General features: G+C 50.0%; 10 protein-coding genes across 10 annotated transcripts; 4 read left to right on the forward strand and 6 right to left on the reverse strand.

Moving 5' to 3' along the window:
* Positions 1–2,402: 2,402 nt before the first annotated feature.
* On the reverse strand, positions 2,403–3,547 carry A1O9_07350 (uncharacterized protein; the record flags this gene model as incomplete). The annotated part of the gene is made up of 2 exons (XM_013404296.1): positions 2,403–3,233; positions 3,290–3,547. The coding sequence occupies 2 exons, from the start codon at positions 3,545–3,547 to the stop codon at positions 2,403–2,405; spliced, it is 1,089 nt and encodes a 362-aa protein (XP_013259750.1).
* Positions 3,548–4,317: 770 nt separating this feature from the next.
* On the reverse strand, positions 4,318–5,258 carry A1O9_07351 (uncharacterized protein; the record flags this gene model as incomplete). The annotated part of the gene is made up of 3 exons (XM_013404297.1): positions 4,318–4,689; positions 4,736–4,801; positions 4,854–5,258. 3 exons carry the CDS (start codon positions 5,256–5,258, stop codon positions 4,318–4,320), a joined length of 843 nt encoding a protein of 280 aa, XP_013259751.1.
* A 3,283-nt stretch (positions 5,259–8,541) lies between these two features.
* On the reverse strand, positions 8,542–11,439 carry A1O9_07352 (uncharacterized protein; the record flags this gene model as incomplete). Its single annotated transcript, XM_013404298.1, has 1 exon — positions 8,542–11,439. The coding sequence occupies one exon, from the start codon at positions 11,437–11,439 to the stop codon at positions 8,542–8,544; it is 2,898 nt and encodes a 965-aa protein (XP_013259752.1).
* A 619-nt stretch (positions 11,440–12,058) lies between these two features.
* On the reverse strand, positions 12,059–13,855 carry A1O9_07353 (uncharacterized protein; the record flags this gene model as incomplete). The annotated part of the gene is made up of 5 exons (XM_013404299.1): positions 12,059–12,146; positions 12,203–12,304; positions 12,353–13,026; positions 13,053–13,593; positions 13,656–13,855. 5 exons carry the CDS (start codon positions 13,853–13,855, stop codon positions 12,059–12,061), a joined length of 1,605 nt encoding a protein of 534 aa, XP_013259753.1.
* Positions 13,856–15,382: 1,527 nt separating this feature from the next.
* A1O9_07354 (uncharacterized protein) lies at positions 15,383–16,469 on the forward strand (the record flags this gene model as incomplete). The annotated part of the gene is made up of 3 exons (XM_013404300.1): positions 15,383–15,452; positions 15,529–16,115; positions 16,173–16,469. 3 exons carry the CDS (start codon positions 15,383–15,385, stop codon positions 16,467–16,469), a joined length of 954 nt encoding a protein of 317 aa, XP_013259754.1.
* Positions 16,470–17,716: 1,247 nt separating this feature from the next.
* Positions 17,717–18,867, forward strand: A1O9_07355 (uncharacterized protein; the record flags this gene model as incomplete). Its single annotated transcript, XM_013404301.1, has 3 exons — positions 17,717–17,980; positions 18,030–18,145; positions 18,216–18,867. Coding segments are annotated over 3 exons (1,032 nt in total), but the record flags the coding sequence as incomplete, so codon positions are not given.
* A 33-nt stretch (positions 18,868–18,900) lies between these two features.
* On the reverse strand, positions 18,901–19,818 carry A1O9_07356 (uncharacterized protein; the record flags this gene model as incomplete). The annotated part of the gene is made up of 1 exon (XM_013404302.1): positions 18,901–19,818. The coding sequence occupies one exon, from the start codon at positions 19,816–19,818 to the stop codon at positions 18,901–18,903; it is 918 nt and encodes a 305-aa protein (XP_013259756.1).
* A 1,008-nt stretch (positions 19,819–20,826) lies between these two features.
* On the forward strand, positions 20,827–21,807 carry A1O9_07357 (uncharacterized protein; the record flags this gene model as incomplete). Its single annotated transcript, XM_013404303.1, has 1 exon — positions 20,827–21,807. The coding sequence occupies one exon, from the start codon at positions 20,827–20,829 to the stop codon at positions 21,805–21,807; it is 981 nt and encodes a 326-aa protein (XP_013259757.1).
* Positions 21,808–22,194: 387 nt separating this feature from the next.
* Positions 22,195–23,775, reverse strand: A1O9_07358 (uncharacterized protein; the record flags this gene model as incomplete). Its single annotated transcript, XM_013404304.1, has 1 exon — positions 22,195–23,775. The coding sequence occupies one exon, from the start codon at positions 23,773–23,775 to the stop codon at positions 22,195–22,197; it is 1,581 nt and encodes a 526-aa protein (XP_013259758.1).
* Positions 23,776–24,947: 1,172 nt separating this feature from the next.
* On the forward strand, positions 24,948–26,321 carry A1O9_07359 (ethanolaminephosphotransferase; the record flags this gene model as incomplete). The annotated part of the gene is made up of 3 exons (XM_013404305.1): positions 24,948–25,087; positions 25,194–25,405; positions 25,453–26,321. 3 exons carry the CDS (start codon positions 24,948–24,950, stop codon positions 26,319–26,321), a joined length of 1,221 nt encoding a protein of 406 aa, XP_013259759.1.
* Positions 26,322–27,630: the final 1,309 nt, after the last annotated feature.

The raw sequence follows: 27,630 nt of genomic DNA on the forward strand, positions 1-27,630 counted from the left end.
TCCCTGTTCCTGGACTGTTGAAAGCTTACCCGCGGAAATGATATGCTGCTGTCAAAGTCTAGGGCGTGAGTGATTGACCAAGTCGGGTGGCCAGGATAGCGGGAGTAAATACCCATCGAGACGACAAGAACTCCCTCACACACTCGACTAGTCAGGCATCCGACGCCCCTAATGGACTCTTCTCGTTTCCTGCGTCTTCTGCATTGCGATCTGGTGAGAGAATTGCATGCAGATACTGTCATGGACATGGAATCTTAGAGATTGAGCTTGACGTCTCCCCTTTTTCGTGGGCGCCAATAGTGACATCGGTTTCGGCGAGCGCCATCAACCCATGAAATAGTCTAACTCCGCCTGCCCTCAACTTTCGCAACAGCAGATCATGACAGATGGATAAGCAGATCCTGCCACCAAGAATCGTCGGGAAGCAGGTCTTGCGTAAGACGAAATCCCTAGCAGAGTGCGACCCAGAGCACTTGTGCGCAACACATATCGGATCACGCGGGACTCCACACCACCAAGAGCTAACTTCTAGTTCTCAAGCCACAGATTGGGATACGAGCCCACTCAAGGCCATGACTCCTTCGAACTTGGGGACACTGTGGGATACTGTGGGATACTGTTACCAGTGTCCAGTTCATGAGCCAATCAAACGGTGGCCTGACGCGTATCTTCAAGAAGGCAAACCGTGATGTCAACTTCCGTGCAGATGCTCAAGACATAGTTAGACGATAGAATAGTGAAACAGGAGGGGAAGACGTGCAGTGCGGTGTTCGAGAAGATCCAAATGTGATCCTTGCGGATCCTGTCTCGCGCGGAATCTGCTCTATGGTAATTACACTGGCTGCAATACGAGTTATATCGGTCAAACCCGCTGCACTTAGCTGGTAGGAATGGCGAGTTCCGTGGACGACTGGTCCCAGCAGCTCAACGGTCTCACTCCCGACGAAATCGCTCAGAGCCCAGTCAGTTATCCGTGGGGTTTTCGCGCCACTATAGAAATGCAACCAAATGCCTCGGACACGAAATGGATGCGCACATTTCTCTGCAAATTCGATGCCCCTTCACTCACGTATCAAAGTTGGTGCAGCACGGTTCGAACACACGCGCATCACTGGCGACGGTGGCACCCATAGTCGCATTTGAAGCGCCACAATCAGCCACCAAAGTCTCGAAAGTGTCCCTGTGGTGCTGCGGCAGTAGCAAGACGCCTGGATCGTCCAGGGCAGCCGTGTGAAGCTGCTGGTATCCAACTCGCAGATGGATATCACTTCGACCAAGGCTTCGCAATCTTCTATGGATGTCTGACTTGTTGCTTGCTGGAGGAGCGAAGGGAGAAAGGGAACAAGCCTCTGGCCGGACCACCTGCCCATGTGGGATCGACATTCAAATATAGTATTGCCGTCTCATGCAGAGAAACCGTCTCTTGAGTGATAACACACGACAGTGGCCGTTAAATGACCTGGGAAATTCGACGAAGGTAGCTTTACAGACGAAAGAAACAGGCCGTGAAGCATTGCTTATGCTCGTCCCAAGGGGATTGAGCCCCGTAACCTAAGATAGGTGATTTGCAAAGAACTCCCGGTGCATAAACGCTAGTTCGTATAATTAGCAAACTCTTGCATCTGCAAGGAACTGCAAGCCTCCTGGTTAATATTGCGTCCAGGTGGCCGAGCTTGATGGTTGTGACTTGAGACATGCTCGATGAAGGGGCATCTAGTATCTCAGCCATAGACAGACTCGATGAGTGACTCATCGGCTGCAGAGATCTCCTCGTCTTCACAGCCATTCTATTGGATCGAATCAGTGGGGTGTATGTAGGGCTGTGGGTGAGTTGAAATGGAAGAACCAGATATCGTCATTGTTCACTCGTAGTCTGCATTCAAGGGGGGTTGGCTCCGTGACTATCTAGTTAACTATCTAGGTGTCTACCTATTTGGGGCAGAGAGGGTTGGCCTTCACTCAACTTAAAGTTGGCCATTTGGTCGAATCAGCGAAGCAAAGCGTGCATCGACTCATACGTCGCCTATTCGTGTTGTGTGGGCGCTTTCACCGTGTGCTTAGCAATTAACCCAAATCACACATTTTATTCCCGCCTGCCCTGATCCTTAGGACCGAGCTTCCAAGTTCCCAATAATTAGGGTTGTCCTACTTCCGCAAAGAATCTCGACCACTCTGTGGGAATGATGGGGTAATGTTGATGATGCCAGCGGAGGCATTCACGTTGTTGCTGCAACTGCCCGACGGCTACGTCGTGCTGGATACCATTTGTTCGAGAGAAACATTAGGGCACCACGCGATGTTGAGGACGCTTGCTTGTGGTGATGTTTTCGGTCTGGTCTGCGTGTGTTTGTAGTAATCCGTTAGGAAGTTTGGTGATGACGATGCCTCAAGGCCGGAATTGATTATCTCTTCTTTCCTCCGGGTTTCGGCTTGACTTCCTCAGGCTGCACGCCATGCAATATCACTTTGCTGACATTCTGTGGAGTATTTTTCTGATATCCTTGACTCCAGTCGTAGCCAACCGCATATGCAAACACCGTGCCTTGTCTATTAAACGCGGTCGCGGTGATGGGTCCTCCGACTGCTGGGTAGCCCTTCAATCTGTGCTTGGCATTGCCATCCCAGAAATGAAACGTGCCGTCACTACCAGCAGTGGAAAAGGTGCCATGGATGGGGTGGAAGGAGATTGCGTTTACGCTGTAAACATTGGCCACATTTTGATTCGGGCCAGTCGTGGATGGTGTGTCACGGTGGCACTTGAAGCTGAAATTGTTGGTCGAGTCCTTTTCTTCGACATATTGAATGGCACATCGCCCTTCGACACTACCGACAGCGAAGCCCGTTGCATCAGTGAAGCACGATACGACTCTGGTTTGATATTTCAAGGGTGATTGCATGGACTTGTAGAACTTCTCGGGAGAGTTCAGGTCGACGATGTTGATGTACCTATCCGCAGTACCGATGACCAGGAGTTTGTTTTTGACGTCCATTGTGTATACCCGTTCTTGACATTGCAGTGTAGCGACTGGATTTTGTTGCCGCAGGTCCCAATATTTGACTGTCTTGTCCCAGGATCCAGTGATAAGGATTTGTTGGCTATTGACATCTGCGAAGCGACATGATCGAATAGGTTGCTCATGAGCGATGAGGGTTTGAGGGGTCATATTGCCCGAAGCAGGGTCCAGGATCCGGAAACTCTTGTCGGTGCCAGCGCCTGCGACCTTCGAGCCATCCTGAAGCAGATCAGTATGAACCTTCGGTCAAATACCCAAGAAAGAGAAGTACTCACAGCAGACCATGCGCAGCTCAGAACCGGGCCATCGAAGTCCATCGAGAATTTCCCTTCGCTTTGGCCATTTTCGCCGACCTGATATATCCTGACTTTCTTATCCCATGATGCAACCGCTAGGAAGTCTCCTGTCGGAGAGAACTGAAGGTCCGAGATGGTGTCTTCTGGAGGTGTGACGAGTGCGACATCTTTTGAAGTATCGCCTGTGGTGCTTGTGGCTGCGGCTGTGGAAGAAGCGCTCCCAAAGAGGCCAGACATTGTTGTCGCAAGCTTCAGGCGCAGTGTTCTTGATAACGCGTAATCCAACTAAAAGAGACGGTGAGAATGAGAAAGACGGGCAAGAGTCAGATGCTATCAACATTACTGGTCTCGAAGATAAGTTGTTGACGCGTGGGAAATACTAAGTAATTATTTATCGTTCTCACTCCGCAGAGAGGAGCTACACTTGCTGCCTGCGGATTGGCTGCCTTGTGCTTTTGTCATCTCACGTGGCAGTGTCCGTTTCACGAAAACTTGGGGGCGCACCGCCTGATCACGTGGACTGAACTACCTCAGCTCTGGTGCTGATGGAAAGGTTAGTTTTCAAGTCTCATCATATTCATTAAGGAGAGTGTGGCTATCATGGCAAGCTATTCTTGGTACAGTCTTGTTACAGTCTTTATAGATTCGTTTTCATGTCATCTTCTCTTGCAATGCTTTTCAATCATAGATTGTCCAGTCCATTCCCACGTTCCACCGATGCAAATACTTCCCAGTATGCGTGTTTTCACGCCTGGACTGTCACCAATTAGATGTTTTGCCATGACATCCTTGTAAGGAACGTTGTTAATGTTGCACTCTTCAAGTCAACTAGATTCCCAAAAGGAGTGTTCTGGCAAGGGTCCCGACCCAAGTGGAATCAAGGAAATTCGTCAATGGTTTATTTTGTTGCTCGCTTGTTTTCAGTCCGGAATGTCGCTGAGGCAGTAAGATGCGGCAATAGTGTTTTCGTCTCGAGGAACACTTGGGACTTCGGCTTGTGCTGGGACCTAGCGTCTGTTGCGGTACGCGATCTCTGAGGCGGAGCCACGGAAAGCACGAGAAGATCGGCGAGGAAGTCTTCGCTTCCTGAGAGCATCTTCTCTGAGTTCAGCAGCGACTTGAGCGGGAGTAGCATTGTCGGTAGCTGTATTGGCGCTAGCGATTTGGTCTGCTGATGCGGTATTGGCGTTGGCAGTTCCGTTGGTTGCAGCTCCAGTGGCAGCAGCAGCATTGACAGCTGCCCCAGCCATCTGAACGGGTACAACACCGCCAAATGGACCAGCTCTGGCAGGGTTCTGGCATCGCACCATGCAGACATTGTCTTGTCCAGCAACGGTTCCAGTGCACTCTTGGTTAGCGGGGACTGCTGCGGTGAGAGGCTAAGATAGTCAGCAACTTGCTCAGCTGGATATGATTGGTGCTTACGAAGTCGGTTTCCTCGCCATCTCGGTCTCGGCCTCTTGAACCGGGAACTTGTTGCGTGACAGTCATCTAGGGCCTTGTTAGTGTGGAGATCAAGTCGGATCAAATTACCATGGCTCACCTGAGTCCAAGTGGTACCTGTGCCATCATCGTTGATCATGCAGGTGTAGGGACCAGCGCCGTCACCGTTGACTTGATGCAAAGTCATCTGAACTTCTCCACCCGGAGTAATTTGGGGAAGTTCGTCGCCAGATTCGGCCATGATCGCAGCTGTACCGGTCTCCGGGTCGTTGTCACCACCCTGAAGAGTCTCGCCGAAGGTCTCGGCGGCATCTCCCTGGAATCGAGTAGTATCCTGTTGGAATGGACGTCTTCTAGTTCCATCGCGAGGAGTGGAGGAATCGATTCCAATAGCCGAGCCAGTGCCACCAGCGTCACCGGTAGCGGCAATAATGGCACCGTGCCCTGCAACGAGGTCGGCAACAGCAAGAAGCCCGAAGGTCAACAAAGACGAGTAGGCAACCATTTTAATGAACTTGGTGTACTAATGTAATAAAAAAAGGACCAGCCCTGTAGATGTAATAAAAGACTAAAAGATGGGAGTGAAGTAGTTGACTTGAGTGGAATGCCTGAATGAACGCAGATGAAGAACTACAGCTTGACGGGAGAGGACACTGGTATTTATGTTTCTGTCGCCGTGCTGGTATTTCCATGCTTTACCTGCTTTTGGTCTCACCTGGTCCTCTTGAACGAGTTCCCGATCGCGACCCGCTTGAATGACATCAAGATTTGGAATGTCTTTCCACTGTCTGTCGCGGATATGGAGTATCAGAGACCTCATATTGTTGAAACAGTCGTTCACCCAGCTTAGAATCAGCCGTGTGAATAGAGTCCAGAGTATTGCCGAGGACATCTGCAGACAATTCCGGCTCCCATTGGTAGATCGGGGACGACAGAAGCTCAGCAATGTTTTGTTTTTCGAATAAGAAGTTTCGAACATCTCCGTTGTTTCGGCTCTAGTGGTTCACAAGACAAGGCCAGGTGCTTCTCTTGGTCCGATATGTCTGAATGTGGTATGCTAGAGAGACCAGCCATAGATAGGCCTTGTTCAGAACCCTCAAATGTGTCTGAGATCGTCAGCCAACCTGCTTGATGTGTATTAGTTGATTCCAAGGCATAGTAGTGCATGGCCAAAGCTTTTCTAGACTAAGTATCGAGTACGGAGTACAATTGTAGTGGCAAGTGGTTAGCGAACTATTAGCAGGCTTTTAGTGCGAAGTGGCTTTGGTAAGTGGGAGCCTCGCACCTAGTGCACCACCCTTTTCTTACAAAAAGTTCAACCACTATTGAGGCAGTGCCAGTTAGCAATTTCTTCTGGAGGCCCGAATGAAAGAGAGCTCTGCCTCAAAGAAGATGGTTGGCGTGACATTGTTGATATCCAAGGCATGAGTGAGGATCACGCCCGTACATAATGGTATCAAGATATGCTGTACTCTGTACGTAGTAGTAGCCCGTACGTCGGGCTCCGTAAAAGAGTAACCACTAGTCCTGCCTAGCTGGTGCTTCCGAACAGGACATGCAGCCTCGACCTGCTGTGATCTGGTCCTAGCCGTTAGCGGCATACTTGCGACTCTGGGGAAGACAGGGGTTGTTTCACCGGACGTTCAGACACCAGTACGAGGGATACGAGAATAGCACAGCCCACATGAGATGGCGTAGAAGATATCACAAGATCTGTTCTCCACCTGGGCTGGGTTTCATCCGCTTTGAGACAGTGGGTTCTGAGCCTCAAGACTGAGTTTTGGACAGTCTTCTCGTCCGTCTGGGACCGCACCAAGAGCGGCCTGACACTAAAGGTGAGTCTTGCCCGCTATCCCTATTCGCCGCAGGACGTGATATACGGAGAATGCGGTGATGATGTGATCAAAACCCATCAAGTCGAACTCTAATTGGAACCAAACGGAGTGCTAGAGACACCTCGAGGAGGCGGGTAACGAAGCCGCTGTGGACCTCGCGTAGAATAGCAGGGTTACCTGTTGCGGCCAAAGACAACGAGCGGGAGGTTGGGCATATCGATAAGCATAGCACAATGCAGGCTGACCACCTCGCTCGCATCAAATGCTGGCTGGAATCAGAAGCGAATGAGGCTCGAAACAAAATGTGTCGAGTCCGGATCGAGCCCGCAAAGCCAAGGAGGAGATACACAGCCACCACTTAAGCGAGCGGAAGCTCCTCTATCCGTTGCAAAAAGCTCCGTATGGGGTTGCTCACGCACAAGATGAGACGAACAGAGAGTTTCTAAGAGGAGGAAAGAGGAATAGTGGTAGACGAAGGAAGAATGCACCGACCAATCGGGCAGGGCCGGTGGTGTTTCGAACTATATACACCGCCACCAACCCAATCTGGGTATGGCGCCGTTTCGCTTCCAGCCTTGGCATCAAGAACTCCTCCTCGCTTGGGGAGAAACTCAAACACAACTTATCCTCCCGAACATATTATCCGCAGCTAGAGTGCCATAATGACTGTTTTCGTCCGCAAGGTTTCCACCAATCAAGGCCATATCAAGAATCTTCGAGCCGAGGACAGGACTAACAAGCCTCAGAAGCTTTGGGCTTACCGAAGAAAACACTCGACCAGAAACCAGAAAAACTCCTCTGCTGCTTCACCTAAGTTTAGTCACAGTGAGCAGGTCTGCCGCGCATGAAGTTTCGACATGATTTGAGAAAGTGTTCTACTCAAGCCATCAATCAGATGCTGCAAGCACCATCGTGCACAATCCTCCGGATGAGACCTCCGACCATTGTGGATCTTGTGTCCGGGTCCGTAGATCCAACACACTTGGACAAGCCCAGCCGTATGTGTGATCTGAAAGACCTCATTGTTTTCGACTCTGTATCAAGAAGCCGTGCAAACGCCTGAGGTATCACTACCACCCAACCGGTAACACGTGTAGCCTGGGAATGTGGGAAAGCCAGATAGTCAGGCGGCAACCCAAGTCCATAGACAATGGATCATCATAGGGAATGCATTTCCTGGGAGCTTCTCCTCTAGTATTAGCCTCTTTATTCGTTATGTTTACATCGTCAACTGGCTTCTGGAAAGAAGTGATTTACGAGAATACTGTTGTCCTCGCACACCCTGTTTATCATTTTAAAATTACCACTCAAGTGGAAGTCAGACTGGTTCGGCCACTGCGTCCTTGGGGCCTTTCGAGAGGCATCGACCTCTACTGAAAATAAAATAAGGGTACCTTACGGGCAAATAGACATGGCTTTTCATCTCCTCTCTGCCCTTACCCGTCGGCCATTGATCTTCCCTCTCACACTTCTTAGAACGAGTTAACATGTCGTCAATTTTGTGAAGACAGGGAGTCATTGCCCCAGCTCCTTCTCACAGTCTTGCTCCATAAATGCCTGGGGTCAAGTGAAGAACAAAGCACAGGTCGATGGAGTCCTCGAGAAGATCAAGAGATATGGCATCACTACAAATAGAGCTTGCCTCTAGCCAGCCCGGTCGCTAGCACGATTTGTTAACGAGAACCTACTGTTATTTGTTGGCCTCTGCACGTAGTGGGAATATTATACATGTAGAGGGGCTCGAGGTACTAGGCTCTTGGGACCGATGAGTCCAGGTTTTGGCTCAACGCCTGTCAAGAGTGTAACCTTTATTTCCAGGCTCATAGGTCTCCTCGAGAAAGAAGTCCACTGAATGCTAACATACAGATACCTCGTGCTTATTAGGTACTCAAACGCTGCAAAGCCCAAGCCCAACCCACCAAGTTACAATTACAGCAACTGCGGTCCCGAGCATTACTGAACCGTGAACCATTTATAACCCTCTACCAAACCATCAGCGAGCTTGGAAATCGCAACCCAGTCAGGTACATAATGTAGTACCTCGTCAAAAGCAGGTATGGCGCCATTCTGGTTGGCGTCGCTCCATAGGCAAACGACTTTGCCCTCTATGGTTCCGTTCTTGTCCTCAGAGCTATCCCATGACACATCTACTGTCCAGGTACGGTCCCATGTTCTTGACCACAAACGAATTTCTTTGCTGCCACCTTCCGGCACCGGCGGGTACCTCTTGTCCCGAGGCGCCTGTCCTTGCACACTGAACGCCGTGATGGGAGTGTCGAAAATCAACTGGCATGCCCTAGTGTTCCTTCCGGACACCACAAAACGTGCTTTGTTGTCACTGTCACTACCATTGACTCGAGACGAGTTGAAAGAGACCCAGCTTTTGTACTTGAACTCCGAAGGCAATCCCGAGGCAGGATTTACGACATTAGGCGATAGTCCTGTCCAGGAGCACTTTCTGAGGCTGTTGTAAGGGCCTGCCTTTACGCATGTCAATTCCTGCCCGGCCGCGCTAGGTATTTGCGCGATTGCATCTTGCAAGAATGGAGGAACACCTTGTAGCGACACTGAATTATTGCCAGTATCGAGGTCAACTTGTTGCTGAAAAAAGAGCTTGACCCTGTTGTCGGCTGAGAATGGAAACGCAACTAAGTTGTAAACAAGGCTGCCAACCAAGACTAGAAGCAAGAAGATCGGAATGTGCCAGGTGAAGCGGTGTAGAACTGGAACCAGTGGTGAGAAAAGCACTATTGTCGAAACTGCCATCATGATATAGACCAGGAACATGGAACTGCCATCCTGACCTGTCTGATGAAGACCTTCCGTCATGTACAGTGCGATTTGCCCAACAATAATGACGTTGACGGGCACCAACACAAGAAGTTGTACCACCCACCATGAGGTCCACTGGGATTTACTCCATTCTTGCTCTTCATAGCCATCGGTGTCTTCATCCTTGCCTGTTAATTCGGGGCTCTGTTCATCGGCTGGTCGGCTGTAACCTTTGAATGTGGACCGGCCACGGTTCTTGAGTAGGCTCGAGGTTTCAGTTGGCTCGTCCTCGCCATCTTCTCCTGTGTCATCCTCCCGGCCGGAGGCTGATGCACCATGGTCTTCTCGAATTGGACTCGCTGAGCGTGGCGAGGAATACTCTTCGCCAAGTTTTCCCCGACAGTATGTTGACTTTTTGGGCAAAGAGAATAGCTCAATATAAGACAGCCAGGTTGCAATGCAGACGGATGCAGTGTAAATAAGAACAAAGTATGTCCCAAGAAGGTGGAAGTGTTCCTCGAACACAGTAGAGGCAACCAAGATAGCCCACCAACCGACCCACAGCCAAGACAAGCCGTACGCACGGGCTAAAGACGAAGGTCTTCCAAAGTCCGCTGCTCTGCAAAGGAACCATGCCACGACGATGAAGGAGGATGCCATTGTGCTCCATACTGCCCACTCACTACTATGGGCGATGAACCGGTTTTCCTTAAACAGGAGGTAGGCGAGAGCAACTGGGACCGCACAAGACACGAGTAGAATTAGTGGAAACCGGAAGAATCCACGCCAGCCCTGAAGCTGAACCGTGTCGTCGCTATTTGGCATGTGGTATGATCTCGAGCCGGAGAACAGATACAACTTATCGGCACGATAAAGAAGAGCCAACGTAAGAACCAAAAATATCGGCCCTGCCACCAAAAGGGTGACGGAAAGTGCGAAGAAAGTATGTGTCCGCAAGATGGCGAATCCTCGGCCAAGAATGTCAAACCAAACGGCAGAGTGCCCAGGAGTATGGCCAGGTTCATAATTTGTAGTTATAGAAGCCTCTGTCAAGGCTTTGGTCGTGGGAACAGCTGCCGAAATCATGTGCCATAAAGAACTTCTGCCTGTATGACGACTGTCATCTTGGTTGGTATGGTACCTGGCACGAGGGCCAATGAAGGCAACATCCAGGCCTCGATATCCTAGTTTCCCGTTGAACACAACATAGTCGGTCTGACTACGCACCAAGCCTCGATTGAATCCATCATCAGAGGTGGCTGTGCCAAAAGGATAAGGGCTTTTGGCATATGCTTGAGTTACAGCCCCATCTGTGCTTCGAAAGAGAGCGGCTCGTCCTCCAGCACCAGCTCCTTCAAGATTGAGGAAACTGCTGATCACCTTGGACATGGGATGCTGACTGAAGACATTAGCACCATTTAGAAAATCCTCCTCACCATTGTTTAGCAGAAGCACCACGCCATTCTTAGGCTTATTGCTGGCGGTTGTAAAGTACTTCACGAGCTGCAAAATGCTGACGACTCCCACTCCGTCATCAGTCGAACCAAAACCTGTTGAGACGCTGTCATAGTGAGCATTGACAAGAACCGCTTGTCGAGAAGAAGGTTTTCCGTTTGGGTCTTTCCACCATTGTTTTTGATCGTCTTCGGAGCCTGGAACATAGACGATGATATTGGTGCCTTCGAAATAGACGCTCACTCCCGGGGCAGGTGGAATCCCGCTGGAGGACATGGTCAAGTTGGAGGTATTGTCTTCAAAGACATGTGCAATAGGAGTTGAATTTGAGGATTTCAGGGCTGCAGTGTTGTCTGCAATAATAGATCGTATCCTGGCCAGCAGCCAGCTGTGGACGTGGTCATTTTGTCGACTGTTGTAGGGATGGTAGGATGAGGAAAGGAGCTGCAGGTCCTGCCAGGCTTCTGTCAAGTTGATGCCATGGATGGGAGTGGGTGACTTTGGTGGGGAGGGGACACTGGTCTGAATAACAACGAGGGTAACGATGATTGCAAGATAAATCAAAGTGGCAATGATAGTAACGGGACCTCTTGTGAACGCGAAGGGATTCGATAGCTTTGCCATTGAAGAGGGTCGAGATTAGGTATGAGACATGAGAATAGAGAGTATGGAGGAGGAAGAAGGTGGTTCCAAGGCGGGTGCAGGGTGCAGCGAGGCGTGCACCTGTTTCCATCGACCTCGACCTTGAAATACATTGAAACTCCGCAGAACATCAAAGTTTATGACCTCAGTTTTCTGAGGGGCATGAGGACTACCAAATGGGTCTTCTTCGGAGCGGATAAACTAATGCCCCGTGCTATCAGGAAATCATCACGTGCTCGTAGAGTACCATGGTTCCTCGGGTCATAGTCGACTAGTCATAAGGGGTAATTGGTAATCAACGGAGAATAGTGATCAGAAAATATTGACCCAGGGTATCCGAAAACCCCAGGGAGGCAGAGAATCGTGAAGGGCGTAGAATTCAAAGCCGCGTCGGTTCCATGAGAACTCAAGGGGGAGGAAGCCAGATTTATATCGCGAGATGCATCATGAGTGGACATCTATTAGTCCTGGTCTCGGCAGTATCGTACGAAAGTGGAAGATGAAGATTTCCCAATAACGGTTCCCGCCAGGAACTCACCACTGCCCGTTGGTCACCCTCCGCTAGGCAGCATTCATATGTCTATTTCATCAATCGATGCACTTATCCGTTGATATCATACTTCTTGAATTCCCTGGCTTTTAGTCCACGCTCAAACATCAGGTCCACTTCTTTATAAGTTCTCCCCTTTCTGTATCAAGAATTAGCAAGGGCTCCCCACCATCTGGACAGCAAAACAACACTTACAACTCTGGTACTCTGAGCCAAGACCATGCTAGGCACACTGCTGCAAGCCCTCCGAAGAAGAATCCCAGCTTTCCACGCATGTTTGCCTGGTCTGGGTTTATCCTGGATCGGCGTCAGCCAAACTTCGGGAAGAACATCATAAGGACCTACATATATGGAATAGCTACCGTCATGACAATACCGGCCCCGGCCTGAACGGCCGTTGCTAACGCGATTGTCTTCGAGCGAACACGTGTCGCCGACACTTCGCTGATTAAGACGAAGCAAACAGGTCCAATTGACCAGTCGTATACGAAATTCCATATGAGCATGAGGACACTCTGTGCCCAGGTTATAGAGGGTCTGTTGTCGTAATTCGGGGCACAATCGAGAATGCCGATGATGAGCTGAAGCACGGCCAACGTAGCCAGTCCAACATTATATATCCGTCGGCGACCAAAATGGATTAGAAGCACCCATGAAAAGCAAGTTCCAACAAATCCAATGGCAAGGAACCCAACTCCCATGTTGAACGCCTGGTCGGTGGGAAGTCCTGCAAGTTGGAAGAAGTATGTTGCATAGCCTACCAAGTAGATCCCGCTGAGAACCTGGATAGTGTAGACACCAATGGCGATTTCTGTTCGGCGACGATTGATCTTCTTGAAACAATCTGCATAGGTTGCTCCGGCTTCCATCTCTCTTTCTATGCGATCAGTCTCAATGATCATAGCAAGCGTAGGCTTGATGTCAACTTTTGGTGAGGCAAGTCGCTTTAATGACTTCTCGGCATCTTCAAATCGGCCTTGCCTCTGAAGCCACCATGGACTATATCTTGTTAGCCTATTCTAGTCTGACGCATAATCAAGAGGACTTGCCTCTCTGGAGCGAATGGCAGACCGATTAGGATCACCAACGGCCAAACCCATTGCACCGCAAATGGCAAGCTATAGGCCCAATGATTGTCCAATACGTGAGTTCCAGCAATAACTCCGTTAGCCAACAGCTGACCAGTAACGAATGCAATATTTACGCAGCTGGTAAGAACCCCTCGAAGAGCCAGCGGGCAGACCTCGGAGGCATACGCTGGGGCAATGACAGCGTAGCATCCAAGTACAAGCCCTCCGAGCAGCTCACCAGCAAGGAGAACAGGAAGCGATCTGGCGAAGAACTGAATGAAAATGAATCCAGTAGTGAGGATTACGCAAGACCCAAACGTCTTTTTGCGGCCAAAATGCTCCATGGGGTAGGCGCAAAAGAAGGCACCAACCACTTGACCGATCGGGCTGCCCATCGATAGGCCTGTCTGCCATGGTGCTGAGATGATGTACCCGTCCTCGAAAAGATATCCAAAATCCTTCTGGAAGGCTGGGGTCGCGTAAAGCTGCCCTAGCAGTTGCGGATCAAAGGCACACCTGATGGAAGATCTTAGAAATAGTGTCCTCCATTTTGGTGCCGGTGGTTCCCGTTGACCTACATGATCACTCCCAAAGAGAAGTACAAGGACCATCCAACAGCAGCGGGGTACAATCGTATAGCTTCGAAGAAAGTGTGAGAATGCTCCTTGTCGGCAGCTACACGTGCTTCAGCATTGATATCCTCGACAGAGGCGGTAGCGATCATCGCCGCGACGTCCTTTCTTTGTTCGATGTCTTTATCCATATCTGATTTTGCCATACTGGCGATGTTAGACGGCTTCACTTCTGGATACAGAAAGAGATGGCTGTGAGCGCAAGATCAAACAACGTGGGCGGCCGGCAATTATAACACCGGAAAGCGACTTATCATCGCGTGTAATGATAAGAGATGCGAGTTGCATCCCTTGTTAGGGTCCAACCCCTCTTGGTGGTAGCGAGTCCAGCCCACCCGTGGCAGAAGTGCATCTAGGGTGGGCATGGTAGCATCCTGATGCTGGAAAACGGACAGCACGATTGCCAGTCCAGCGCCCAATTAAAGCAAAGACACTCACCAGAATACCATGGCTGCGAATCACCTGGATTGTGGCCCAAAAGAGGGAGATTTTCCTCCTCCACCCTGATATCATCCATCCCGTTGATTTCAGCTTGTGGGCATTCGATAACGGTTATGGATAGAAAAGCCACAGGCAAGCTAAGCTTCGCTCATGAGAGGACAAGATACAACCTTGTTTGGAGCGCTTCTTTCACGACCACTCACCGAGCACCTCGGCCATCCTTATCCTTAGGGCGGGGATGTGCGATTGCTCTGAACGTTAGTGATAGACTGATAGTTGCACGCCGACGTTGCATTGAAAGATGGGGAAGTTGGAGATAAGCTTCGAGAAGTTGGGGCTTCCAGGTGTGCAACGTGACCCCGGTACCGTACAGGTATGTGACAAACAATACCTTCGTGATGGGGGACGACTACAGTCAAGCATTGCTACCCTGAAAAGCAGTTGTGGCAGCCTCGGCGCGAGGCTTTGGTCACCTCAGCATCATGGTGACAATCGATGGAGCCTTTGAGTCGGTACTAGTACGGGGGTCCTCGAACGAGTAGACTTCTTCTTGACCATCATAAGCATATCTCAAATTCTTTCCTCGGTGATAGATTAGGAGCTTCACTTAAGAGCCACAAATGCAAACAATAGCACTTTGATGATATTTACTTGTGGTTCAACACTATATTTGCGTTGATCTGGGCCAGTTTGGCCCTGAAATATTCTGGTGAGCACGTGGAGGGTGCATTGATCAAAACTATTGGATGGCTCGGACCACCATCCTTGCCCCCACCTCAAGTAGTATGGTTGCTGCATCTGCACTGGATGATTCGGGCTTCCATGGATCGACAGCTGCCAGTGCAGCAGATGGGATTCCTGGGGCCTGCTGGGAGATGTCGATCTGAGGCGATGAAGAGGAAATGGAGGGCTCTAACCGTGACTTCGGCCGAAATCATCCGGTTCGACAAGGGAGCATTGTTAGGTGAAGACCATCGACCTTGGACACAACATCCGTTTGGGACGCCTCAAAGACATGAACCCGGCTTAGATTCGTCTGCTTCCTCATGTTAGCCAATGAGTTGCCTTGGATTTTATGACCTGACCGAGAGGCTCCTGCCGGGGACAATCAGGCGAGCGGCAATGATGTCAGAAACTTGAGGAACGTTAAGCCAACATCTTCTCTCCAGGAATGTACATATTGCAACGGTCCAGGCGGGGTTCGCAGCACTTCTTCTTAGATAACAGAGAAAATGAGTTCCTTTCTGCAATTCTTAAAGGAGACATTCCCTCCCAAGCCGACCCTCACTGAGCAGGAGCTGGGTGACCAAAGCGGAAAGGTACCGCCATCACCATCTAGACATGGGCTGAGAAGCTAAGGATAATCAGGTCTTCATAGTTACTGGCTCAACTGCTGGCGTCGGCAAGGAACTCGCCGGGATTCTGTACTCCAAAAATGCAAAAGTCTTTGTGGCAGCTAGGTCGGCAGAAAAGGCAGATAGAGTGATATATGCGCTCAGGAACAAACATCCCAATTCGATAGGCGAACTCATCTTCCTCAAGCTTGATCTCAACGATCTGAGCTCTATCAAAAGGTCTGCAGAAGAGTTCCTCTCCAAGGAAGACCGCCTTGACATCCTTTGGAATAATGCCGCAATCCTCATGCCACCAACAGGATCAAAGACGGTACAGGGAATCGACCAGCAACTGGGGGTGAATACTCTTGGGCCATTCTTGTTCACGAAACTGTTGACTCCACTGTTGGTCCAGACGGCGAAGATCACTGCTCCAGGCTCCGTCAGAGTAATGTTTGTGGGTTCTTCAGCTACGTACTTGTTCACCCCCAAGGGTGGTCTAGACGTTGCAAAACTCGAGAGTCGTCACCCATACAGCACAGGGGAGATGTACGGTATTTCAAAAGTTGGGAGCGCACTTCATGCTCTACATTTCGCAAGACTTTATGGTAAAAGCGGTGTTATTTGCACGGTAAGGAGGGAATCACATAACTGGGACATGGCTCCAGTCTGACGCATGTACTTCTAGAGCGGTAATCCTGGGAATCTCGTGTCCGAACTCCAGCGCGAATTCAATTGGTTTAGCCGATGGCTGATGGCCCTCATCTCATACGATCCGATCTATGGAGCGTACTCAGAGTTAGGCGGGGGTTTTTCGCCGGAGGTGACTCTCGAGAACAACGGAGCTTGGATCATTCCGTGGGGTCGAGTTGGTAAGCTGCGACAGGATATCTTGGACGGCGGCAGAGGTGAGGAAGAGGGAGGAACAGGTAATGCAGAGGCCTTTTGGAACTGGAGCGAGGAGCAAGTCAGGCCTTATCTATGAGCTGTCGAAAGTAAGGCTTTGTTGATTCGCCCCAGAAGATTGGAACTGAGTCTTTAGTCAGTGGCTCCCGCCGTGATTCAAAATGAATTTTATATCGCACTGCCACAATGGATGGATCGAGCACAGACCGTTTGATTCAAAGGTCATTGGGATTTGCCTTTTGAAAAGTGTGAGTTTTATTTGATGCACATACCTTATCTTTGACTTACGAATTCAAGAAATAAGCGTGTCATATGAATGCGGAAGCCATCAAGTGATTACGTTATGATTATCGCCACCTTAATCGTTGCTCTGTGAGAAGGACTGGCCCGCAAGGCTGGTGAACCCCTTGACACATCATTATGCCTCGGTACATAACTTGGCTGGACAACTAATTAATTACTCGTAGCAGCCATTCAACCCAGCGGATCACTAACCAACTTCTGACTAGCACTCTTCTCGTAGACCCGCGCCACTTTTACCGGCAGGATTTCAGGCCTCCTGTACAGCCATGTAGGACGCTGCCCCTAACAATGTCGTGATCTTAGTAATTCTTCGATTTGTCGGATTCGCCGAAATTGTCCCCCTCGAGAAGCTCACCGGAACCTCATTGACATATAGGTGCAGATCCTGTAGCCTTATCATCAAATAGAAGGATCGCGGATAACGGTAAATTGCACCGACGGCTGAACCCTCACGTCCCCAAAGATGTCTGAGGAAGCGGTGCTGTTTCCCTCCAAACCTCTGTTTATGGTCGATAGAAGTTGGCAAAGACGTGGCAGGAAGAACTCTCCGAAAAAAGACTTCGAAAATTCATCACGAGTGCCAGAGATCACGATAACTGTTCTACATGGATCCAAGACCTCACAGACGGCGAAACCGGGACCAACAAATCCCAAATCGAAAGTTGCTTCCAAGACACCACAAAATGTGAGCGTGCAGTTCTTGAATTACCATCCTCCAGCAACTGCTGGGGAAGGCGGCCACAATAAAAAGAAGCGATCGTGTAAGAAGAAGGGGAATGATGCTGAAGAGCCATCGACCAGGCAACGAAATCCGGTTCGCGCTGCTGGTGGTGCTCGCGATGGAAATGATGAGTCGGGATACCCTTTCTTCCTAACCAGATCAATCCCAAACTCGACATCTCCAGTGTACACGGTGATTGATCCGGAAGTAAGCACATTTGAGAAGTTTCTCGCTTATTGTTTGTCCTTTTCTCCCCCTCCAATCTGACTTAGCTGACACCTCTCAATCAAGACCCCACACGGCTGGCGAATGCAATATTTCCGATGGCTCAGTATTTAAATTTCGAATACAATACGCTACAGAAAATCTGGTTACCAGTTGCTGTCACCGACGAAGTCCTTCTGCACACCATCCTCTTTGCGTCTGCTCTCTATTTCCACCGTGATGATTTTAAAGATGCAAGTCTATTGATGAAAGTAATCCTTGATAGGCTGAATCGAAGACTTCATAACAAGACACTCTCTGATGCTACGATAGGAGCCGTCTCCTGCTTAGCCATGTGCGAGGTAGAATTGCTACTCAACATATCCCACCACTGAACTAATAGGTTGGCAGAACACTCTTGGCAAGCATCAGCGGTACGCAATGCACATGTCTGGAATGGCTGAGATGGTCCGGGTCAGGGGAGGCATGGCAACCATTCGGCGTGAGCTACAGATGAAAATCTATCGGTATGCTGAATAACATCATGGCTTCACAACACCCAGTGCGACTTGCGAACTTGTACTGACGACGTAATAGGGCGGATATTGCGGGGGCAGTCGACTCGCTATCCAGTCCCCGCCTATCCAGTCCAATGAGGGCATCGAAATCGCTTTATCAGTTGCTAAGCCTCGAGAGAATGCATAAATCGCCGCTTGAAGTCATGCTCGAGGCCAGTGGAGTCTCGCAAGGAACGATGGATCTGCTCGTGGAACTTTCTCACCTGTCCTTTGCCATCGAACATGCAATTACTTCTCGGATTGTGCTAGACCCCCTATCATTTGATAAAGAAATGCTCTGCGTTCAGTCTGATCTCCTTAATCTCGCCATTACCAGTAAGGCGGTCCTCGATGGCGCCTGCGGATTGGGTGCATTGATATACTTGCAAACTCTTACACGACTTGATCCATTCATTAAATCATCTTCAGAGGCACTGTCACGAGAACTGCAAGTCGCACTTCAGTACCTCAACATCGCCGAAGTTAGCAGCCCGTTGATATTTTGGTTGTTGATCATGGGAGGCCTGGTCTCCTTCGAAACCTCGGACAGGAGCTGGTTCAGAAGCAAGCTTCGGAATCTGCAAGTCTCGTGGAAAGGTGTCATTACTTGGGAAAGCATGAAAATCCAACTTATGTCGGTTATGTGGATCGAGAGAATTCATGATGATTTTGGGCAAGCACTATGGAAAGATGTATATCCAAGTGTGGAAACCTAATTTGGCCAACTACAACCGCGCCGAGATATCACTGTACTCGCCTCCATCAAGGAACAGGTTGATATGTGTCGCAACCAAAGTTGGATATTGCCACAAAAACCCGTGCCCGGCCTTTGGGTAGATGATCAATTGGGCGTTCGGGATTTGCTTAGCCAATTCCCAGCTGCGGCTTGATGGAATCAGTTGGTCGTCATCGCCGTTGGCAACCAAGACTGGCATCTTCAGCTCACCGAGTCTGTCGAAAGAGGCCCTGGGATTTATCTTGAATGAATCAAATGCTGCTTCCAGTTGTCGCTGACCTCCGGTCTTGGCGTCCAAAAGATCCAGGATGAGAGGCTCTGCTGTCCTTTCCAGTACTCTGCGCCAGTACCTGTCGAAGGCAGCCCGACCACGGGCATCGTCGTAAAAGAAGGAGAATTCCAAGGATCTGATTCCTTCCTCCCGAGTCTCAGATTCGCTCAACGCTTTAATTGCTGGGCCTGATGCATTCTCTCGAGGCCAGACGACTCCTGGAACGTGGTCGGCCGAAGGTATGGAGGCGCTCGTGCCGCACAGGACCAGTCGACGGACCAAATGCGGAGCCGTCAGCGCAATCATCTGAGCGCAGTAACCGCCCATCGAAAAGCCTAGAAGGTCGAATTCTTTGAGCTGGAGAGCTTCAAGGAACGATATTGCTGAGTCGGCCCACCCCTGAAAGGTGAGCGCAACTTCGCCGGTGCTGCGACCAACTCCAGCGTTGTCAAAGATGATGACTTGTCTCGCCTTGACCAGACTGTTGATGAATAGAGGGTCCCACAGATCCATGTTGGCACGGTAATGGATGTGCATCACGAGAGGAACCCCAACATTGTCGCCAATGCGTCGATATGCGTACTTGAAGCCGTTGGCGGCCGTAACATATTGAGTTACTGCTGTTTGCGCAGACATTGTGAGATGGATGGTCTCTGTCGAGATCTGAAACTATGAGACTTTCAAGAAAAGCGGAGTTTTGGTGTTCGGGGAGGGGGGGAGTGCTTGAGTTGAAGCTTGACAGACCATCATTCCATCTGTGGCGTCGACAAGGCTTTATATTGGACGCAGTCCTTCCTGCGCTCATGGGGGCAAGCGGAAATCATGCGAAGACTTACAAATCCTAAGAAAAAGCATCATAACAGCAGTTCAGTCAATTCTGTCTACAATGGAAATACGCTACCAGATAAGGAAGTATTCCATCTCGTAGGGCCTTGAGGATTTGGTCCTGAAGCCGAGTGAAAAGCACTCGAGACCCACCAATGGCACCTCAATGTCTACCTCGGTACCCCCAGAAAAGGGATATTGGCGACTTTCTAATGTCGATGAACTCCTCGTCCAGTGTGCCCACATCCACTTTGGATTGATTTCGTTTGACAGAAAGCCCTGATCAGAACGCTACATGGATGCGGACTGCCAGCCTTTGATATTTGGCTATCCCAAAGAGGAAATGTTTGCCAAACCGGGTCAAGTCATGAAATATGCTCGAAAGTTACGACGAACTAGTAACGACCGGTCATGACGTGTGTAATCTATTGCCTGATACCACAATGTCAGTCTAGCAAGAGCGAAGTGCCCATCGTCACTGCCAACCTGCCCACCTGCCGCTTTGGGTTTATGGCCTTTGGTTGGGCGCCACACTCCTAAGCTCCCCTCCTCTTAAAGTTAAAGGAGAGTGATACACGCCTAAAATCGTAGTTACACCAAGAGAGTGAGAACTGGTGCGAGATGATAGTGATGACTAAGGCATTGTAACACTTCGAGGAGAAACGCGCCATCTTTGGGGTTATAATATAGAAAACTCCATTAAAAGCCGGTGCATTCTCTTAAACTCCAAGTAGTTAGTAGTGTTGATTGGCATCTTGGTACGCAGGAATACCTTGGGTATCTGGATACTTCAACGACAGTTCAAGTAATCCTTCGGCCATGGGTTCCTACACAGCAGCCCATGATCAAGAGATCCACACAATCCACATACCGGAGGAAGTGCGCAAGTCGGGGATCGCTAGTCTCGAACTCATCGCCGAGGGCGCTGCCTTCCTGCACAAAGATGGTATCATCGTCCTCGACAACGCCATCGACGTATCACACATCGACACCTTGAATGCAAAGCTGTCTCCCGAAGCCCTCGAGATCGCCAATGATCCAGAGCACCACTTCAACTTCGGCAAACACACGAGGAACATGGACCAGGCGCCGCCGCCGACAAGGGATCTCATGTTCAAAGATCTCTGGTGTAATCCGTTCGCGGCGGCCATCCTAGCGGCCGTGCTCGGTCCCAAGCCCGTCATACACTATGCGAACGGAAACACTGCGCTAAAGGCGCCGCCTCATGGCCGCCAGCCCGTCCATTCGGACTGCGAGTTCGCGCACCCGGCGTACTTCCCCTTCGCGTACGTCATCAACATCAATCTCGTGGACGTGACGCCCGAAAACGGCGGCACCGAGGTCTGGGTGGGCTCGCACCACGTCAGTGTCCAGGAGGCTCACAACCCGGCGGAGGCTTGCGAGGAGCTGCTGACCATCAGACCTGAGCTGCTCGAAGAGCGAAGAAAGCATTCGCCTCCCATTCAGGCCAGCACGAAGCGTGGCAGTCTGATCATCCGCGACCTGAGGCTGTGGCACGCAGGCATGCCCAACTTGACGGACGAGCCGCGCGTGATGCTGGCGTTTGTGGCAAGTCCCGCGTGGTGGCAGGGCCGTAGTAAGATCCTGTTGCCCAAGGATGTCAAGGAGATGGTTGAGAGCTGGACAGACCTGGTATTCGCCACCGAGTATGTAAATGGCGAGGTGGATCACAAAAAGTTGAAAAGCGCGGGCGTCGACTTCGGCTCGAAGAGTAAGGTGTTGGAGAAGTACAGGGAGGATTTGAGCCGCTGGCCCTCGTATACTCCTCGATGGTATTGACAGCAATCTGCGTATGCAGTATGCAGAATGGCGTGGATTGTGGTCTACGATAATATTAAAACACTTGACACAGGCTTTGCGCGATTTCCAAACGATTGATTGTATGTTCTATACCATGAACCTTTTTGTATCTAAATTCCAGTATTTGATGGCCGTCCTGCGGTCCAATCCACAGCTTCCGTCTCCTGACTCCCGCTCACTGAACGGAGGATTTCAACCACATCCAACCCTGGTCCAAGCCCCATATTGGCTGTCTCCAAATTCTAGCACTCGATCTCAGTCTGAACTATCCAATTCATCGCCTTCGCCCGCTGGCACACTGAACTCGCCATTTCAAAACCGGTCAAAGCCCCATGCTGGCTGTTTCCGATCGGCAGTAAAGCCCACCTAGAACTTCCTGTCGTGGCGAGCACGCTTGCTCTCAAGCAACGTGTATGGCCCTCTGAAGAGTGCGAAGCTTCCATTGCACAGGGTTCCACAAGCCCAGTTGCTCTGGCTTACGGCTTCTTGGCTGATGAGCATGTCCCAGTACAGGTCAAAGTCGTCCACCACACGGTGGTCTTCGGCAGCCTTGTGTCCTTGATATTCGATGCGCCACCGCATCAAAGCTTCGTCATCTGTCTCGGGCCGTTCCAAGGGAAGCGCTGGCCATTCGTATGGTTGCTCGAAGGTTCTGAAATTAGTCTCGTGATCTATCAACTCGTTCTCGAGCCGTTGAGGGATAAGCTCGAACCACGGCGTAGATTGTTCGAGCGTGGGTGCCGGGTGGCGAGGCCAGAACGAATTTCTCCACCCATCAAGTACCTCGATCTGCTTCTGGAGTGGCACTGGACGCCGAGGGTTGTTTATTCTTGCCCAGTGAGCCTGCGCGTAGATGCAATGCTGCAAATGCTTGGTGAACTCCGTTGGGCCCCCTGTTTGCTCATGGGTATACATTTTGTGGAAATGATACGGTAGTGGTGAGTGGTAGTTCCAGTAGTAGGCACATCCTTCACAGCGAACCCCATTGACAACAGTAACATTATCCTTGAAGGTGCCGTCCGTTACCCTAGCTCGTTTGCGTGTCATCGCGGGTTGTCGAACAGCGCAAGCGTGTTGCCTGTAATCTGTTTCAGGAGCTGCGAATATTGGAGATGGGAGCTTCATAGCAGCAGTGTGTCCTCGGCGCTCGTGGAGTCTCGTCCTCGGTCTTGGTTGAATGCTTCGATGATTTGATTCAAGTCGTACACGTGTTCGCTTGACCTTATAAGAGTACAGTGCAGGCGTAGGATACTTTCCTGGATAGTTCAGAGCACGATCACCTGAAACCTTCAACGCTGTCTGATAGTCGACAATGATACCTCGGAGGCTGGGAAAACCCCAGAAATCCTTCTGAAGGATTGTTCTGAGCTTTGGCAGTTTTTCCAATTCTTCGTCAGATAGTCTCAGGAATTGCTGTGCGTATTCAATTGTTACGGCCAGCAGCTCGCGTTCCTGGGACAGACAGCGGAAGCAGCACCTTTTGAGTTTCAACAAGTGGAGAATGTCGCCGTGTTGGCCGCATAGTTCACATTTGGTTGTGAAGAGAACGTTGATGAGTTGACCTGCTGTCCACAACAGACCTGCACCAGTTGCTAAAAGAGCTCTGACAGCATCCCCGCCATGAGTGTTGATCAACTTGAAAGGTTCCCACTGCTCAATGATATATCTGATACGAGAATTGGTGGCACGCAGTTTGAAGAGATCCGAGATTGTCGTGTGGCGCAGGACATTCACAATGCCTTCGAAGGGTAAGGTGCCGATGATTCCAGCGTCCACACTTTCCGTCTTGGGCATTGACCAGGTTGAGGGAGAGTCAAGACGGATCCGCCGTCGCAATTCGGATACATCATTCAGAACCTCGTTGTAGTGGCAGTCTCGTTGATGGAAGCGAAGGTGTTCGCGCTTTAGCAGGGTAGGGTCATGGAGTCGAGGAAGAGGTGACGCCATGTTGGCTGTGGTTCCTTCTTCTTGATTGTAGATGAGAGATGATAATAAAGGAGATAAAATACGGGAGATGCGTCTTCTCACTCGGTTGGTGTTTGTGGTACCTGGGAACCAAATCAATACTGGAAAACAGGGGCATGAGTAGGACGTGTTTCTGAGAGGCGTATTATTGTTGCAAGGACACGAAGATAGAAGTAGAATCTAAAGATGTTTTGATCAGTTTGACCTGAGATCCTCAAGAGGATACTAGGTGAAGATCAGAACCTATCACTGAGCATCACAAACCTTGATACCCACTTTGTGAGGCAGAGCCAAGTTGTCGGAGACATGAGTCCAGCAGGATTCACTGAGAAGAACAATATGAATAGGATCTGGTTACCGACTTTGCGAACTTTGAATAGACTTGAATAGACTCGGACAACAATAGTGGTTTGATACAGTCACTGCAACGAAATGATATCGATGCGAACAAGTTCATCACGTGACAAGGCCTGCGGAGGCACCATGTTGGCCCAAAATGGTGATACAACTCAGTATTCTTAGACCATAGTCAAATGTGCGATGGGAAAGGAGATCGAACACAGAATGAGCTGTGTTGCGAGGTCTGGAAAAGCAAGGGACGAGCCAGTGCTATGGCTGCTCAATGATGATGCTTGTCTAGTCCATGACTCGACTCCATCCGATTGCGCCAATGGGTCGCGCCGCAGTATGGGCCGAGTAGCTTGACCGAAATAAGGACATAACAGAAAGATAAGCAGGTGAGGCCACGCCGCGGAGGAGCAGGAAGCTGTACAGGCTCCGTACTGTAAGTGCAGAGTTGCCTCAAACTTCGATCTTACGACGCGGCTTGTTGTTTGTCTACGCTATACCTGCTATGGTGCTCCTCAACTCCCGCCAAGCTAAGCTCCGAGCCCAACAAAGCTTAGCTCTATCACGTGTCGCTACGAAATTAATGCACGTGGTGGTCTTGGTGGCCGCTGGGAAACGATGACGTCGTGTATGGCACCTCCCTCCTTTGTTTCTTTTCTTCCTGGCCAACTTGATCAACTTCCCTTCTCTTGGCCATTTATATCGCGTAGACACCACGCGACGGTCGTCCGTTTTGAACTTTAGAAGGACCACAATAGATCCATCGTCTCTGCCGTTGCGCTTTACATTGTCGATACCTTTACAACATGGTCTACATCAGACAGCGCAATCTCGCAAAGCTCCACGAGTATAAATATGCAGGAGTGGACAAGTCTTTGGTTTCGAAGTACATCCTGAAGCCATTCTACACAAATGTGGCCATCAAATTCTTTCCCATGTCAATGGCGTAAGTGGTTGTCCTCATGACACAAGACCTAGCGCTAACGAATGCTTCAGACCAAACCTGGTATGCTTCTAGCCAAGTCAGTGACCGAGTTTGCAGCTAATTCGAGTCCAAAGATTACCTTGACAGGTTTTGGTTTCGTGATCGTCAACATATTGACCATGCTGTGGTACAACCCAACTCTGGATACGGATTGTCCTCCATGGGTATACCTGAGCTGGTCAATTGGGCTCTTTCTTTATCAGACTTTCGATGCCGTCGATGGCACACAAGCACGCCGGACACATCAAAGTGGACCTCTTGGCGAACTCTTCGATCACGGTATGTTTCTTGTTCTGCAACAAGCTTGGATCGTCTAACGAAACCAGGTGTGGACGCATGCAACACCAGTCTTGAAGTGCTTCTCTTTGCCGCTGCCATGAACCTTGGCCAGTCCTGGAACACTGTCCTGACACTGTTCGGTGCAATCATCACCTTCTACATTCAGACCTGGGACGAGTATCACACTCATACTTTGACCCTTGGCATTGTATCTGGCCCTGTGGAAGGAGTTTTAACCCTGGTGGTTGTATACTTCATCACATTTCTGAAAGGCGGAGGTAGCTATTGGCAACAGCCAATGCTACCGACGTTGGGAGTTCCAAAGAGCGATTTGATACCTAACTCTGTATATCAGATGGCATGGAGCGAGTGGTACATGCTCTACGGTGGCCTTGTTTTAGTGTTTAACACCGTCTCAAGTGCACTCAGTGTCATGAAGGCTCGAAAGGAGAGAGGCCAGGATCCATACAAACCACTGTTAGGCTTACTTCCGATGATCATTACCTGGATTTTGATCCCAGCTTACCTTGCGCTCAACCCGGTTATTCTGCACCACCATCTCATACCGTTTGTTATATTCGCAGGCTTGGTCAATGCTTATTCGGTTGGCCAGATGATCGTCGCACATTTAGTGAAAGCCAGGTTTCCTTATCAAAATGTCTTGATTCTGCCCTTGGCTTGGGCAGTAGCCGACAGTTTGGGTCCGAAGCTAGGATTGTGGCCAAGTGCTCTCGGTAGCGATACCTATCAGGTTGCGTTTGTTTTCCTTTGCCTGGGGCTTGCTCTCGGCATCTATGGCAGCTTTGTGCATGATGTCATCACAACGATTTGTGACTACATGGACATCTGGTGTCTCACCATCAAGCACCCTTACGTGGAAGGCAAACGGGACGGGGAAGTGAAGAAGTCGAAATGATTCATCTCTAGAATGGTAACTACCATTTGCGATGAATCACATAAATTTTGCCCTTCATAATACTGCCCTTGACTGCTTTCTCCGAATCATTAATGGGTTGACTCACCAAATCCCAATTGCTCAAGCCGCGTCACTTCATTTCGACTATATATTGTCCCATCCTGTCCGGTGTTTCCATTTTCTTGTCTTTCTTAAAAGGGCATCAGGTGTGCCTGTTTGACTTTCAAACGCTTGTGTCGGCCTTGCACAAGAGTAAACATCAACCAACGTCCAATCGCCATGCCAGGCAGCGCTTCTGAAGACACAGGCTTAGATGCCGGTACGTTTGTCAAAAAGATCCAAGCCTGGAAAGCCCGCCGCTGCAAGAAGTCACTAACTCGCAATGCAGCCTCGAACGTGATGGTTGTTGGTACGCGAGGGGCCGAAATTCAGCCTCCAATACCAGAAGAAAAGAGCAGAAATCTGGTTCAATTAGGAGCCGTACAGTACTACAATAACTATCCCGGAAATGCAGGGCAACAAATGTCATGGACGAACGATCCTCAAGCTGGCCCTGCTCCCCCGTTGCAGGGCAATGCTGCTTGCTTTCCCTACCCCGTGAATTGGACCCAACAGGAGGAGGCTGTGACATCCTTCGCCCTGGAAGCATATCAAGGCTACCACGGATTCGCCGTGTCACTCAAGCCAGAAACCTTCCTCAATCTCTCGCGGGAGCAACAAGCCGCAATTGTTCGTCTTGGAAGGGGAAACAATTTTGATTCACATGTCGCCCCGGCTCCACCTCCGAAGGCACCAGTTATCCTCGACTCTGCGGCCGACGCAGAACCACCAAAGCCAGCCACCGAGCAACAAAAGCCAAAGTGCGTGGAGTGCGACAAGCAGATCACGATCAACATCCTGCCCCAACATTGCAACTCTGTGCCCTTGTGTGGCCCTTGCTATCACGGCGCCATGAGGCAGTGCAGTCTTCAGTACAGGTACACATGCATGTTAAACCTCCAGGGGCATACCTTGCTATCTTTGTGTTGGGGTTCTTGAGAGGGTTGGGAGAGTTCTACTGAGCTGATGAAAGATGTATCAGTTCTTGGTTGCTTTGGGTGTGGGCGGGTTCCATTTTCGAATCACAGCTACAGCGGACGCTTGTTACTACGGGGAGTTAATTGCACAGGCGAACAGGGTCTAGGCATTTCCTTTTCTTTTTTCTTTTGGGCAGATTTCATCGTTTTGTCTGTTTTCGTGACTTTTTAATCTTCCTAGCCGTAGCTGAAGCACTTTCGAAGCCACGCAAGTCTAAGCAGCAACGTACTCC

The sequence above is a fragment of the Exophiala aquamarina genome (assembly GCF_000709125.1).
Source record: "Exophiala aquamarina CBS 119918 chromosome Unknown aczIA-supercont1.5, whole genome shotgun sequence".
In the NCBI taxonomy this organism is placed as follows: domain Eukaryota; kingdom Fungi; phylum Ascomycota; class Eurotiomycetes; order Chaetothyriales; family Herpotrichiellaceae; genus Exophiala; species Exophiala aquamarina.